The sequence below is a fragment of the Falco punctatus genome (genome assembly GCF_963210335.1).
Source record: "Falco punctatus genome assembly, chromosome: 3".
NCBI lineage: Eukaryota > Metazoa > Chordata > Aves > Falconiformes > Falconidae > Falco > Falco punctatus.
Genome location: NC_137582.1, coordinates 75,114,845 through 75,129,452, shown reverse-complemented (window position 1 = coordinate 75,129,452; position 14,608 = coordinate 75,114,845). Strand labels below are relative to the sequence as shown.

Here is a 14,608-nt window from a genome sequence, read left to right as displayed (position 1 = left end):
TAACTATAAAACAATTTTTAAACAAAATAAAAAGGGGTTTCATTTTCCATGAGAAGCTCTCAGAATGTTCATTATTAACGCTAAATAATAACCTCCTTTTCTGGAAACCGGCATGGCAGCTGTCAGCTATGGAAAGTAACTTGTTTATCAATTTTCAAACTACTTGCATAAAACCTGCATATAGGGTTTTTTTGGTGGTTTTTTTTTTTTTTTGGGGGGGGGGGGAAACTGCTAAGTTTGACAAAAGTATTGACCTATTTGTTGACATTCTTCAAAAATAGTGAGTTCTACATGGTTAGTGTTCTTGGTTTAATTATTGTTTTAAATCCCTTATATTCAGTCTAAATAGCGATGTTGCATATGCTGAAAGCTGTATGTCTGATGCCTCAGGTTACCGAGCTGGCTAACCCAGTGACGTGGCTGGATGCGGGTGCTCAGGTGTTTTACTCTTTCTCCCTGGCTTTTGGAGGCCTCATTTCATTCTCCAGTTACAACTCTGTTCAGTGAGTAGCCAGTCAAAAGCCAAATTTATATGAATATTTCATTCTTTCAAATGAAACATGTCCACTTTCTCCCTATTGCTATGTTACTTGGGATTGGGACACCAACCCCTCAGCCACGTAAGGCACATCTCTTCTGACTGATCCTAGCTCTCCTGAGCCATGATTTCAGGTCCCAGCACTGGCTGACCTCCTGCACAAAGATGTGTTGCAGGCTGGAAAGAAAGGGACAAGCTCCCACCACCGGCTGATGAGCAGGAGCCTCCTTTGTGGGAACTCTTGATGCACAGTGATGCCCTTTATCTCTTGCACTGTTGGAGCTGGGTGATGGTACACACATTTTGCAGACCACAGTTTAAATCTTTAGCTTAGAGATGAGAAGATATAACTAGGAGTTTTGAAATTCAGATTCAGTTCCTTTCTCTATATATGCACTGGGTCCAGGGAAGAGATGGAGCATCAACTCCTGTCACCCAGGGGCTGACCTGGTCTGCAAATTACAGCGCAGTGCTATATTCTATGCTCTCCCTCACAAAATACTGGAGCAACCACCAATGCCTTTGGTGCTGGCCATCCCTTCAGCACTGCCCTCTTGAAAGACAAACTGTGTGTCATTCTCTGAACCTAGTATTTTCAATAAATGTCTCCCAATTAAGTTTTGGATATCTGGCTTGGTCGTGCATTCAGAAATCTGTGTTTCGGTTACGGCTCAGGTTCAGCCACACCACACGAACATTTCAGTCACCGATGTAGTTCCTTGCCACCACTCCTGATTTCAGATGTTTTTTAAAAGATCATCTGTAACTTTTGGTGCCTGCGAGTCTTGGTGTGAGGTGACAAAGCCCTGCTTCAGGTCCAAGTCAATGTCCCATAACCGTGGGGGGCAGGGATGAGAGCGTTCTGCATCTTTCCAAAAGACATAAAGAAAAAGAGCATTGTCCTCCTGCTTTTCCAACACACAGGCCTGTGGCACCAGACCATGTTCCTTCAATGCTCAGTCATTCATGACTTCAGGAGGAAACTGCAGAAAGTCATGAAATTTCCATGGAGATATAAAAAGAAAAAAAAAAAGTGTGTCTGTGTGTGAAATTCCACAGTTACACTGATGTTGGGCCACCTGCAGTCCAGCACCAGCTGGACCAGGTGTGAGTCACTCCGCTTTCAGATGGTTTAATCTGAAGTATAAATATCTCAGGAAATATCATGAGGCTTCAATGCCATCAGGGATTCAGTCATTCGTAACAAGGAGGAGCTTGAGCATCTTACGCTCTCTGAAAGGAAGGAGTATTTTTATCAAGCCTATCATTGAGAATCTTACACAATCATATACACAAGAGTATGGCAAGGAATTTCCATTCAGTGCCCTCTGCCCAGCAGGGACCTATTTGCAATGCTATAAATGAGGAAAGGTCACAGCGTCACAGGTCTTGGCTGGGCAGGTTTGTCTTTCTTCCCCTCTCAAAAGAGGTCAGAAAATTGAATATAACAACATCATTTAATCTCAATAGCCCTCTCTTGCTCAAGAGAACTGTGATATCAACAGCTTTACAGCCTTCTCATAAAACCATTAACTAATTTAATATTGATTCTTTATCTTCTCCCTCAGATGAATGTCTCTTTCAGGCTCTGCAATTTTTTCATCTTAGCGCAGGTCTGCTGGCAAGAAGTGCCCATAGCAGAGAAGTCTCTACAAAGCACTGTACCTTTCACAAGGGGACAGCTTCTCTGTCTGGACTTATCAGCAAAATGGTCCATCAAATTTCCAAAACTTGAGGACATTTTGAACTATCTTTTGGCCAATAGTCAAACAAATCTGTTCCCAAGTGCTCTTGGCTCCTGCAATTTCACCATACAGAAGTGCTATGAAAATTTTTATTCACTTTTCCTTTCTGACTGTCTGAATCCAGACCTAAAACTTTCATCTTGTAGCAGAATACCCCAGCAGCTAAAATACAGCCTATGGCAATGTGTGTTTGCACACACATATGCCAGGAACAATAAGGAGGAGACATATTTTTCTGCCCCTCATGTTCTACTTTCCATGATCCAGATGTGGAAACAACTCAGGTGGTTATTCCTTATGAATAGGGTCGTTTGAAGGGAAAAAACCCAACCCAAACCAAGACCATAGCTGTTAAATTGCTTAAGGCACCAAGTTTTAATTCACTAAAACCATCTTTAATAGCTGTACTTGTATGCTCTTAGAGAGTATACCAATGTACCTATGCATCTGTAGATTAGTTTTTTGTTAGTCTTTGTAGCTAGTGTTTAGTACTTACTTTGGGAATGTGTTTGAAATCTGTTGTTTCTTTTCTTTGAATTACAGCAATAACTGTGAAAAAGATGCTCTGATTATCTCAGTGATCAACGGTTTCACATCCATCTATGCAGCAACTGTCATATATTCCATCATCGGATTCAGAGCCACAGAAAGATATGATGACTGTTTCGACAAGTAAGTTATTGGGGAAAAAAACACAAAATATGCAGGTGTGTTTGGCTGGGGCAGCTCTGTTAGCCTGATGATAATAAATGTATCATATTTGAATAATTGTAGCTCTTGACCCACATGGTATTGGACTAGTCATTACTTCAAAATATTCTAATCACATGGTGTCAATTGCTTAGGAAGTAATAATTGTTTAAGCCAATTGATTTCCTACATATATGTTGCATAAGCAACCGTATTTTACATTATTCCCCGATCTTTCTGAAAAGTAATAAGGAAGAGTATATTCCATATTTTAATGGGTTTTGAAACAGGTATTTGGAATATAACTGCTTCTGTTGTAACAATTTCCATTTACACAAAGGTTTATTCAGTCTGTGGTATCTTGTTTCACTAAAATATGCTAGAATATAGTTTTAGAGGTAAATGTGAAAAATTAATTTGCAACAATGGGTATGAAACACCATGTTCTGAAAAATGTATTTATTTCACTGCATAGGGAAAAAGTTTCAATAAAACTAGTTCTGTGAAAAATTGGATCTTGCATCACATACTCTAAAAAAAGAGAAAAGGATATTAGGCGGCTGCTGCTACGTCTACTATGGCTGATGTCAAATCCTCAAAGGTCTCCTGATGTTCTTGGCCAAACTATGTAGTTCTGCCTTGGAGATCACTTGCAATGAGCCACTGAAAGCACTGCCCATTTTAAGAAAGCTCCCCATGACCAGGGGGTTCTGAGAGTCCTGGCCACAGCTGGATCACAGTGTAGGTATCTCAGGTACTGCTAGTGACTCTGCATGCTATGTTGGGAAATCTCCTGAACTAATTCATTAAATTCTTCCCATTTTCATTCATTGGATGAAGCTCTACCAACCACTGAAAAATTGTTTAGAAACTTTGCAAAAAATACCCAATGCAGAATTCACAATAATCAATGCCTACTCAGCTGATATGTGGAATGAATGTATGATCCCTGGTCCCTGTGTCAGCTCTGTATTTAGGTTGCCTCCTGGAGAACTTAAATGCTTAGGTCTCATCAGAGGTACCTAATTTCACCAGAGAAATTCAGATTCCATCCTAACCAGGGCTGCCAGACCCTGTGGGTTCCAGTCAAGTCCCTCCACATTCATCCGTAAAAGTGCATGATACATAACGGCAGACACCTTACACATTCCCAGAAGCTGCCCAGTCTGGGAACTGATGCCGGGTCTGTAGTGCAAAGATGGGCACCCAACTTTTGCACAGGTCCCTAGGCTGTCTGTCCATCCATTTAGCTGTCGTCTGTGCTGTGGAAGACAGTATTGGACCCATCTTGGAAGAAGAAAGGAAGATTTGTACATGCACAAAACTGCTGGACTTCCCAGTTTCAAAATCTGATCTTGACATTGTGCTCTTAATAACTTGACGATGAAAATGAATCTTGAGGATGCTTACAAATAAATAGTTTCAGATTACTTGCATTTCATTTTTTCAGAAATATTCTTACTCTGATGAATGCATTTGATTTGCCGGAAGGTAATGTAACCCAAGATAACTTTGAACAAATGCAGCAGATATGTAACGTTACTGATCCAACGATTTTTGCAAGCCTGAAGTTTGAATCCTGTAATCTGGAAACCTTCCTGAATGATGTGAGTTTAACACCCTGACTCATATTGATACCATCATTATGGTAGGAATGTACGGCAATTTTTTAATTTCTTAATGCTTTTTCTTCTAAGGTTGTTGGTTTTTTTATATATTTCCACTGATGTTACACTTGGCTTAGAATGCTCTTGGACTGAAGAATTACTTTGATATTGAAGAGATAAACTGTTTAATTCCTCTGAAAAGTATTGGCAATCTATCAGACTAGCAACAAAACACACAAGCGTTCTAGGCTGGCCTCACATAGCTGGCAAAATAGCAGCAGGTATTTCTCTGGAACTCACTGGCTGCAGCTGTGCCAGGACAAGGTGACCAGGGGAGAGACTCCCAGCGTGAGGAAGCAGCAGGAAGTCCTGTCCCGATCAGCATGAGTGCGTCACAGCACAGAAAGAATGGACCTTGACCCTGGGGTGAAAAAAAGTTAAAAGAAGAACTAAATGGGTGCACCTTGGGTTTTTTTGGTTAAAAGGGTGGTGAATTACAGATGAAAATGTGTGTCCATGAATTTCCATGAAATAGAATTTGTATTATAATTGCAGTAAATATGTTGTTGCATTAGGAGGTCTCTGTGGAAGCAAAAAGCCTAAGTATTGTGGCATGGTGTAGCATACACCAAGTCTAGTGAATACAAATGTAAATTTAGGTGCTGCATGATGTTACCGAGCCTAATTTTGGAGCTTCTGAAATCCTCCACAGGGAGTTGAAGGAACTGGCCTAGCTTTTATTGTCTTCACTGAAGCTATCACCAAAATGCCTGTCTCACCTTTGTGGTCCATTCTCTTCTTCATCATGCTCTTCTGCTTGGGTTTGTCATCTATGTTTGGAAATATGGAAGGCGTGCTCGTACCTTTACAAGATCTCAAAATTATACCCCCTAAAGTGCCTAAGGAACTTGTAACTGGTAAGTGCTCTTCTAGAGACAAGTGACCTTCCCCCTCCCCAGGGAATAACTTGTATGCTGAAAAATCAATGCACCACCCATCTACTTTCAGATCTGTCATGGTCCTAAGGTTCCTAGATAACCTACTGAAGGTTTTCTCATGTCCCCCAACAGAGCAGCTCCTGTGAGGTTCCCTCTGAGCCTGCAGACAGCTGCTCACCCATGACTTGCCTGTCAGCCTCCTCACAATGATTATCACCCCCTCTGTTGGGAAGCTGAAGGACCTAAGCCCTTCACTCAGGCAGGATTTCCCTCGGTGCAATATTGTCCCACAGACAAGGAGGAAGAAGACCTGTTCTGTCTCCTCAGCCTTCTCCCATTTTGTTTGCAACATCTCCCACCTGCGCAATGTTAGGAGAGATTTGACATTTTACCTGCATGAAAACAGGCCTTCTCAGAATATCATCAAAAAATATAGTAGTTACTTATAAAGCTTTCTAGCTACTGGGAAAATATCTTACTTATTTTTGTTTTGCTTTCTTTGCCTAAATGTGCTGTTGTTTTGTTTTTTTCACAGGTCTCATTTGTATGGGGTCTTACTTGTTAGCTTTTATCTTTGTGCTGAAGTCTGGTAATTACTGGCTGGCTCTATTTGACGGTTTTGCTGGCTCTATTCCCTTGTTAATAATTGCATTTTTTGAGATGTTTTCAGTCGTCTACATTTATGGAATAGACAGGTATGAAATACAAGTTAAACATTACTAGAAACTAGTGCATAAATTGATCAGTTATATAGCTGCAATCTTGCTACATATCAGTGCATAGAATTTCTGTTACAGAAATCTCTGAAATTATGCAACTGTAGTTTAGGGTTGCTTATATGACTTAGGTTTCTAAAATGATTCTCAACAAAAAGAGAAAATACTTGCTAAGAGTGCAGTGGGGATTTTTATTTGTACATGAAAGGTTTTCACTTTAGTAATACATTATAGGAGATAATGCTCTGTAACAACCAGCTAAAATAAACACATCCCTAAGATACTGCAAGAAAATATTAAGCATTAGCAAGTGCCCTAGACTATAATAACATGAGTGCAAATAATTTATTTTTGAAGTAGTCATCAGAACATACGTATTTGCAGCAGTTACATAGTGCCACTAGAACTCATTTACATTTTAAATACGGTGAGATTTACAATAAATCTTCAAAACAGAGGTATATCCCAGGAGTGTTTGAAGTTAATGCTAAATGATATTGTCCCAAGCAGGGATCTCCAGGCAGGCTGCAGATACTGTTTTACAGCAGGATGCAAATCCAAAGCTACTGAGATACGTTCTTATCTGATAGATTCAGGACTTTATCAGTTGTAGCAGTGAGTAATTATCCTATCACCTTTCTAGGGATGTAATAAATCAAATTTTGCCATCTTTCTCTTCATAATTAATACATGAGGACTATGAAAAAAGCACGGGGACTTCAATTACCCATAGGTTTTGCTTGACCATACAGACCCTCCAGCTGTGCTGCTCCTGGACAGGGGGTGAATGCCCTTGTGGCCCGTCTTCCCATACTTAAAGTTTTATATTACCTGAGGAGGCACAAATCAATTTAGGTAAATTAGATGAGCAGAGGGAGTGCCCTAGAGAAAGGCAGCTTATTTTAATTTGTTAAGAACAGAAAAGTCTGTGTTGATCACTTTTGCTTCCCTTTAAAATCTCAGAACACTTTACAAAGTCAAATTGAAATTATTCCCAGGACACAAACATGGGCTGAGGCCACAGAGGGGTGGGAATTGATTCAGAAAAGAGCTTCACGCTGAACTTTCATGCTTCTGGCCAGTACACATCGCTGTAGCCCCTGCCCAAAGGTGGTGGTATCTGCTCCAGATGAGTCTCTATGACCTTTTTCTGAGAAAGGGTCATTGGTAAAAAGATGGTGCTCCTGCTTGAAGGAGAACCCACATGTTATTCGTGACACTCACATGAACTACACCTGGACATGCTCTGCAGCTGGGACATGAGGCTCCATATAATTTTAAGAATGATACCTAGATCTTAGAATGTAGGAGTGAAAATAAAATAAATTTACATAGTAATTGAGACTCAGCTTAATCCTGTGTGTTGTTCATAGCTGTAGGACCAACTGAATAGTCCCCTTAGACCTACCCCCATAGGATATGCAGGAAAGGCAGACAAGAGGACTAACAACAGAGGCCCCAACCTTCCAAAAAATAAGTATTTTTTAAGAAGCATGTGTACATGGTGCTGCATCATATGTAGAGGTCATAAATTAGTTCATGACTGATGCAGAGAGTATCACTCTGAATGCAGGGATTGTTTCTTCTTACCAAGACATTTTTGCCCCATTGTCCACTGCATGTTCCATGAATAACCCAAATAACGCCTTTTTAGGTGTTCTTAATAATGTGTAAAGTTAAATATTGTTTCAGTACTCAACCTGAGAAAAATGGTAGAAATCCAAATGAAGCAAACAACATGCATAGAATCTAATTTTTTAAATTACGTCCATTAGCTATTGCTCTTTTTTAATACTGTCTCATTCCTTTTAATTTATGCAACTCTAAGTTGCTTACCAAAAAATTGTGAAACGATACTGCAATTCATTATAGGGAGAGTCCACCAGCACTGACTCTTTTGTGGCAAAACTATTTTGTATACGCTTCACAAACTGCTTGAAGAAAGTTCATTTCCAAAAAAAATTCTTCTGTCTTGCTACAATAGCTGCCTTAATTTGAACCACTTGTAGTAGTTTGATGTTGCTATCAATCCTCATCTCACGTTGACATTAGCACAGTCCTGGGAAGCACAGCTAGGGATAGAGCACCCTTTGAGCAGGCACCCTTTGACCTTGATGAGTTTTTACTGTCCTTAACTTCCTGGGTTTGTTTCTAGGTTTAACAAGGATATTGAATTCATGATTGGACACAAGCCCAATATTTTCTGGCAGGTTACCTGGAGAGTTATCAGTCCTCTCATTATGTTAGTTATCTTCTTCTTTTATTTTGTGGTGAAAGTCAATGAAGAGCTGCTCTACAGCATTTGGGATCCTAGCTATGTAAGTATATGGAACCAAAATATTTATTTAGATTTATTTTATGTATTCTTCTTTAATCTAAGAGTCATAGCCAGTCATATTCATCTCCCACCTGAAAGTTTTCTGGTAGAAAGCTTACTACAAGACATAAAGTAATAAAATAAAAAAAACCACTTAAAAAATAAGTCCTAAATTCAGCTGTGATGCCTGCAGCTGGTATATAGCAACACCTGAGTAACTTTTCTGAACTGGAACAAAACCAAAGCATATTCCAGTTGTCAGGCAAGACTGAAACAGATGTCAGTTCCCCAGCAGGAATTATAGAAGAGCTGGAAGTGTCGCAACCTTTCTGTGTTGACAAAGGACCGAATCTGTGAAGCCATTTTGATATTGCACTTGTTTCTGTGTGCATTTTAAATCACAGAACTGCAGTAGTGCTGGAGAGCTTCACTAACAGAAGAAATTGATAATAATTAATATTGATAGTCAGATTTCTTGTTTCCTCTTCCAAATGTATTAGCATGATTTAAATTATAATTGAAGCAATGAGTTACCTACTTTTCCTTTCCTCCCCTTGCAGAATAGAAAGCTGTATGTGGTACAGAGAAGGGCATGTTAGAAAAAATGTGGGTCCCATAATTTTCTCCATCGCCCCATCTCTTCCCTGACAGTCTAGCTCTGCTTTTTGTTTGTTGCCTTATACTAGTTGCCACCCTTAAAGCAGAAACAGTCCTGCAAGCACATTTAATTTCTAAAGATGGCTTTTTATTTTCATGAGACAGAGGCAGAAAGGGAGGGAAAGGAAGGCAGGGAAATGGGACTGCTTTCTTCTCTCTTCCTTGGCAACCTCTCTTCCTTCTTAATAATGTTTCAGCCCTCCTGCACCTTTTGACTTCAGCCCTCCTGCCCAAAGGCTGTTTGGCCACCAAGCCCTGGTGGCCTGTGAGCCCCCCCCACCCCTCACGCCTTTGTGCCTGGGAAGCATGCCAGGAACCCCACCAGCCTCCCTTCCTGGCTTTTGCTTCTTTCACACCATCTTCTTCCCATCGCTTTTGAGTAAAAATAAGTCCAAAACAGCTGGGACTGGAAACTGCTGTGGAGCAGGCAAATTATAGTGCCATTGTGGCTAGCTGTGCCTCTGGTTTTGATCTGTTGAATTATCAAATGTGTGCATGTTCCCAGGTATTTGCTCCTCATGACTTTCTGCAACTTGATTGTTTGCTCTTTCAGGAGAACTTCCCCAAAACACAGAAGACTGAATATCCCGGTTGGGTGTATGTTATTATTGTAATCCTCTCCGGAGTGCCTAGTTTGGCCATCCCTGCCTTTGCCATCTACAAAGCCATCAGAAATTGCTGGCAGAAAAAACATGATCGTACAGGCCTTATGACCTCCACATCTGAGACTTCTGTTAATGGAAACTTAAAGTGTTCAACATAAAACCACTTTAAAAAATGTGGAAGAATGTTTTGTCAGTGAGACAAGTAAAAATATTTTTTTTAAGAATCCAGAGTTAATTTTATTTTCATAAAAGGATAACTATGTGTTGTTTCCAGGTAAACATATGTTTACTTAATAGTGCAATGCACTGTAAAGAGTTAATGGCTTGGATTCTGGAAGCAAAACAGCCACATTTGCAAGTGATTAGGGCACCAGGCCAAATCATTCATCCTCCTGTTTTTGAGGCCAGCTTGTCTGAAACTGGCTTGCAGTTCTGTTTGGAGATGCACTGCAGTTGACAGGCCATAAGTGACTCTTCCATGTGCAATCATTCTGGTTGGGTGGCCAACATGAAGGGTAACTGAATACTGACTTCTCTTGCACATTAAATTGTTTTTACTTTACATGCCACTGTGTTGCACAAAGTCACCAATATTATTTGTCTCATGCAGATGTTTAAAATATTTAATAAAAACATTTCAAAGTATGAGAATAACAGTTTGAATAACTTATAATTCTGGATATTTTATTAATTGCCTTTTACTTCCAAGTTCCCAGCAGATAACACTGCTTTTGCTGATGACAGAAGAGAGAATCTTGCAATGGGGCAGCAGCAGTTCAGGAAATAGCAAAATCTGCTTTGCCTGGCACCCGTGATGAGCAGGGGGTGTGCCACTTGCCTGGGAGGTCTGTGCTGATGGGGCACCCACGGCACCCAAGTGGTGCAGAGCTTCTTGCCCTCATCTGTCACAATCAAGGTGGCTAGCTCTAATTCACATACACACACACGCACACACGCATATGCACACGCCCACCTATGTTACAACTATTTCAAACTTTTAACTTCCATGTGACCCAGAGGAGCTCAGTTAGGAGTCCCATTCCTTCTGTGGTCACTGGAGAGGGAAAAGAGGCACCGTTAGAGCACCCAGGCTGAATGCCAGAAGCAGACAGTGTAGATGTCCCCTCCGGACAGGTGGTCCCTTTCGTCCAACTGTCTGTGTACGACAGCAACACACTTGTATCACTTTGCAGCTATTCCTGTACCCACCTTTTATGACAAATTTACACTCTGACACTCCTATTAGGAGTGATTATAAGATCAAAATACTCTTTTACAAGAAATAGGGATATTTAGGGTATACCTACTTTAGAGTGTGTCTTTAGATTAGTATATCTGCTCTAAATAGAGAGTAAAGTACCAGGCATTGTATGTGCATTTGAATGATTAAATTCATTTGCATTCCAACTCAAAATTTGTTGTTATTATTATTTGAACGTGAGTAATTATTACAAGTATTTAAAGATGTTACACTGTAACAGGAAAAACAATTTTTATCAGATTTTCCTGCTGAGAAAAAGCTCAGCCACCAAGATTGAGTAAAAGTGGCTTTGAAGTGGTCAGCTGCAGGTGGCTTGCATGGAAATCAGTGTGTCACTGGAATGGCTCCAGCACAGTACAAGGCATCTCCCGATCTGAAGTGCAGCAGCAGTGGGAGCAATGGTGGTGGATGCCCTGGCAGCACTGATGCTGTGTGAGCGCTGCCAAACCGTGCTGCATGTGCCGACTCGTGCATGCCCTGTGAGACAGCCTGATAAGGGACTAGGAAGCTGAGTTGCTCCAGCAATGGATCTGAATGTTTGCAGAGCTGCAAGCAGATGAACTGTGCTTACCTGGGGAGATTTGTGCAGCCTAAATGTGAAATTGGTTCTGGTTGGGTGATCTGCAAGCTGACATATTTGTATGCTTAGCTGCACACAAGGGCTTTTATTTCTCTCTGAGTAATTTTTTTTGGAAAAAAATCGATCTTAATCATAGAATCGTTTGGGTTGGAAGGCACCTTAGAGATCACCTAGTTCCACCCCTCCCCACCACAAGCAGGGGCATCTTCCACTAGACCAGGTTGCTCAAAGCCCCATCCAACCTGGCCTTGAACAATTCCAGGGATGGGGCACCCACAGCCTCTCTGGACAATCTGTTCCAGTGCCTCACCACCCTCACAGTACAGAATTTATTCCTAACATCTAATCTAAATCTGCCCTTTTTCAGGTTAAAGCTATTATCCCTTAAGCTATCACTACACACCCTTGTAAAAAGTCCTTCTCCAGCTTTCTTGTAGGCCCTTTTTAGGTACTGGAAGGCTGCTATGATGTCTCCTTGGAGCCTTCTCTTCTCCAGGCTGAGCAACCCCAACTCTCTCAGCCTGATTTCATAGCAGAGGTGCTCCAGCTCTCTGATCTTCATGGTCCTTCTCTGGACTCACTCCAACAGGTCCATGTTGTTATGTTGGGGGTACCAGAGCTCAACACAGTACTCCAGGGGGGGTGTCAAAAAAACAGAGTAGAGGGGGAGAATCACCTCCCTTGACCTGCTGGTTACACTACTTTTGATGTAGTCCAGGATACAGTTGGATTTCTGGGCAGCAAGCACAGATTGCTGGGTCATGTTGAGCTTCTCTTCAACCAACACCCCCAAATCTTTCTCCTCAGGGCTGTTCTCAATCTGTTCTCTGCCCAGCCTGTGTTTATGCTTGGGATTGCCCCAACCCATGTGCAGGACCTTGCACTTGGCCTTGTTGAACTTCATGAGGTTCACTTGCACCCACCTTTCAAGCCTGGCAGGGTCCCTCTGGATGGCATCCCTTCCCTCCAGCACGTGGACTACATCACACAGCTTGGTGTCGTCAGCAGATTTGCTGAGGGTGCACTCAATCTCAGTGGCCATGTCATCTACAAAGATGTTACACAGTACCGGTTTCAATACCAACCCCCGAGGAACGTCACTTGTCACTGGCATCCACCTGAACATTGAGCCCTTGACTGCAACTTTTTGAGTGTGACCATCCAGCTGATTCCATATCCACCAAGTGGTCCATCCATTAAATCTCTCCAGTTTAGAGACAAGGATGACATGCAGGACAGTGTCAAATTCTTTGCACAAGTCCAGCCAGATTATGTCAGTCACTCTTTCCTCATCCACCAACACTGTAATCCCACCATAGCAGGCCACCAAATCTGTCAGGCATCATTTGCTCTTAGTGAATTGCTGTCACCAATCACCTTATTTTCCATGTGCCTTAGCACAGTTTCCAGGAGGATCTGCTCCATGATATTACCAGGCACAGAGGTGAGACTGACTGGCCTGTAGTTTCCTGGGTCTTCCTTATTTTGCTTTTTAAAAAAGGTCTTATGTTTCCCCTTTTCCAGTCAGTAGGAACTTCACCAGACTGCCATGACTTCTCAGATATGATGGATAGCAACTTAGCCACTTCATCCGCCAGTTCCCTCAGGACCCACGGGTGCATCTCATCACATCCCATGGACTCATGCACCTTCAGGTTCCTTAGATGTTCTCAAACCTGACCTTTTTCTGCAGCAGGCAGATCTTCATTCTGCCAGTCCCTGCCTTTGCCTTCTACAACTTGGGCAGTGTGACTGGAGCACTTTCCAGTAAAGACCAAGGCAAAAAAGTTATTGAGTACCTCAGCCTCCTCAATATCCCAGGTTACCAAGTCTCCATTTCCTTCTGGAGAGGGACCACATTTTCCCTAGTCTTCCTTTTATCACCATTATACTTACAGAAGCTTTTCTTGCTGCTCTTGACATCCCTGGCCAGATTTAAGTCTATCAGGGCTTTAGCTTTCCTAACTGATCCCTGGCTGCTCCGACAATTTCTCTGTATTCCTCCCAGGCTACCTGTCCTTGCTGCCACCCTCTGTAGGCTTCCTTTTTGTGTTTGACTTTGTCCAGGAGCTCCTTGTACATCCATGCAGGCCTGCTGGTGTTTTTCACTTAGATATTCTTCCCATTTCAAAAAGGGGAATCCAGGCATAAAGTGGATTTACTGAAGGAAGCAAGCTGACTGGCTGATCTGTTTGGTGTGGACTGAACTGATCTGGCATGTAAAATAGCAAACCCTAGTATAACTGAAAGACAACAGAATAACATTCTCACATACTTTCATTTGAAGGAAAGCATTCAGCTCTTGCATTCATCAGTAACTATTTAATGAACAATAAAAATAGTCACTTGGGATTCATTGACAGGTGGGAAGTGATTAACGTCTAGCAGCTATGGTAAAAATGGACCATATTCTAATGTCTGAACATACACGGTGTAATTTTTCTTGCTTTTTTTTTTTTAAATTTACTTCTTGCACATGCAAAAGATGTCTTCATTTATCTCTATTAACAAACTAAGAAACTAAATGGCAACAGTTTATTCACAGATTTTTCAGAGTTTTACAATTTTACTAGGTCTTCTGTAAAGGTTTCTTTTTAATTATATTCAGTGTCACACTTCTCTGAAAGTATCTGAGAACAGAAGGAGAACAGAAAATAAAAACCTGCTTGAACCCGAGTTACCCATTAACAACATGTTCCCAAGTTCTCTAACTATAGAAGGTGCTTCAAATAGGTCAAGAGTGGTAACTTTCTATATAATAATAATTCCTGGTTTTGTCTTTAAACTGCAGCTTTGGCAATGACACATTCCTTTGCATCACATATAAAGAAAGCTCCACCTCTCTTTCCAGGATCCTCCAGTCACCTCACATAAAACCTGCAGGAGAGACCAGTTTTGAAGCATCCTCCTATTTATAGGGAAAGGGGCTAAGGAGCCACGGATATTTCATTAAA

General features: G+C 41.3%; 1 protein-coding gene across 1 annotated transcript in view; it reads left to right on the top strand.

Moving 5' to 3' along the window:
- The window catches only part of LOC308060013 (sodium-dependent neutral amino acid transporter B(0)AT1-like), a 32,601-nt gene extending 22,629 nt beyond the window's left edge, over window positions 1-9,972 (top strand). The window contains exons 6-12 of the mRNA XM_080378190.1: window positions 391-503; window positions 2,827-2,955; window positions 4,424-4,580; window positions 5,293-5,497; window positions 6,054-6,213; window positions 8,390-8,552; window positions 9,762-9,972. Of these exons, the coding sequence (XP_080234316.1) occupies window positions 391-503; window positions 2,827-2,955; window positions 4,424-4,580; window positions 5,293-5,497; window positions 6,054-6,213; window positions 8,390-8,552; window positions 9,762-9,971 (1,137 nt within the window). The 3' untranslated portion in view covers window position 9,972. The remainder of the gene's footprint in view (window positions 1-390; window positions 504-2,826; window positions 2,956-4,423; window positions 4,581-5,292; window positions 5,498-6,053; window positions 6,214-8,389; window positions 8,553-9,761) is intronic.
- The last annotated feature ends 4,636 nt before the right edge of the window (window positions 9,973-14,608 follow it).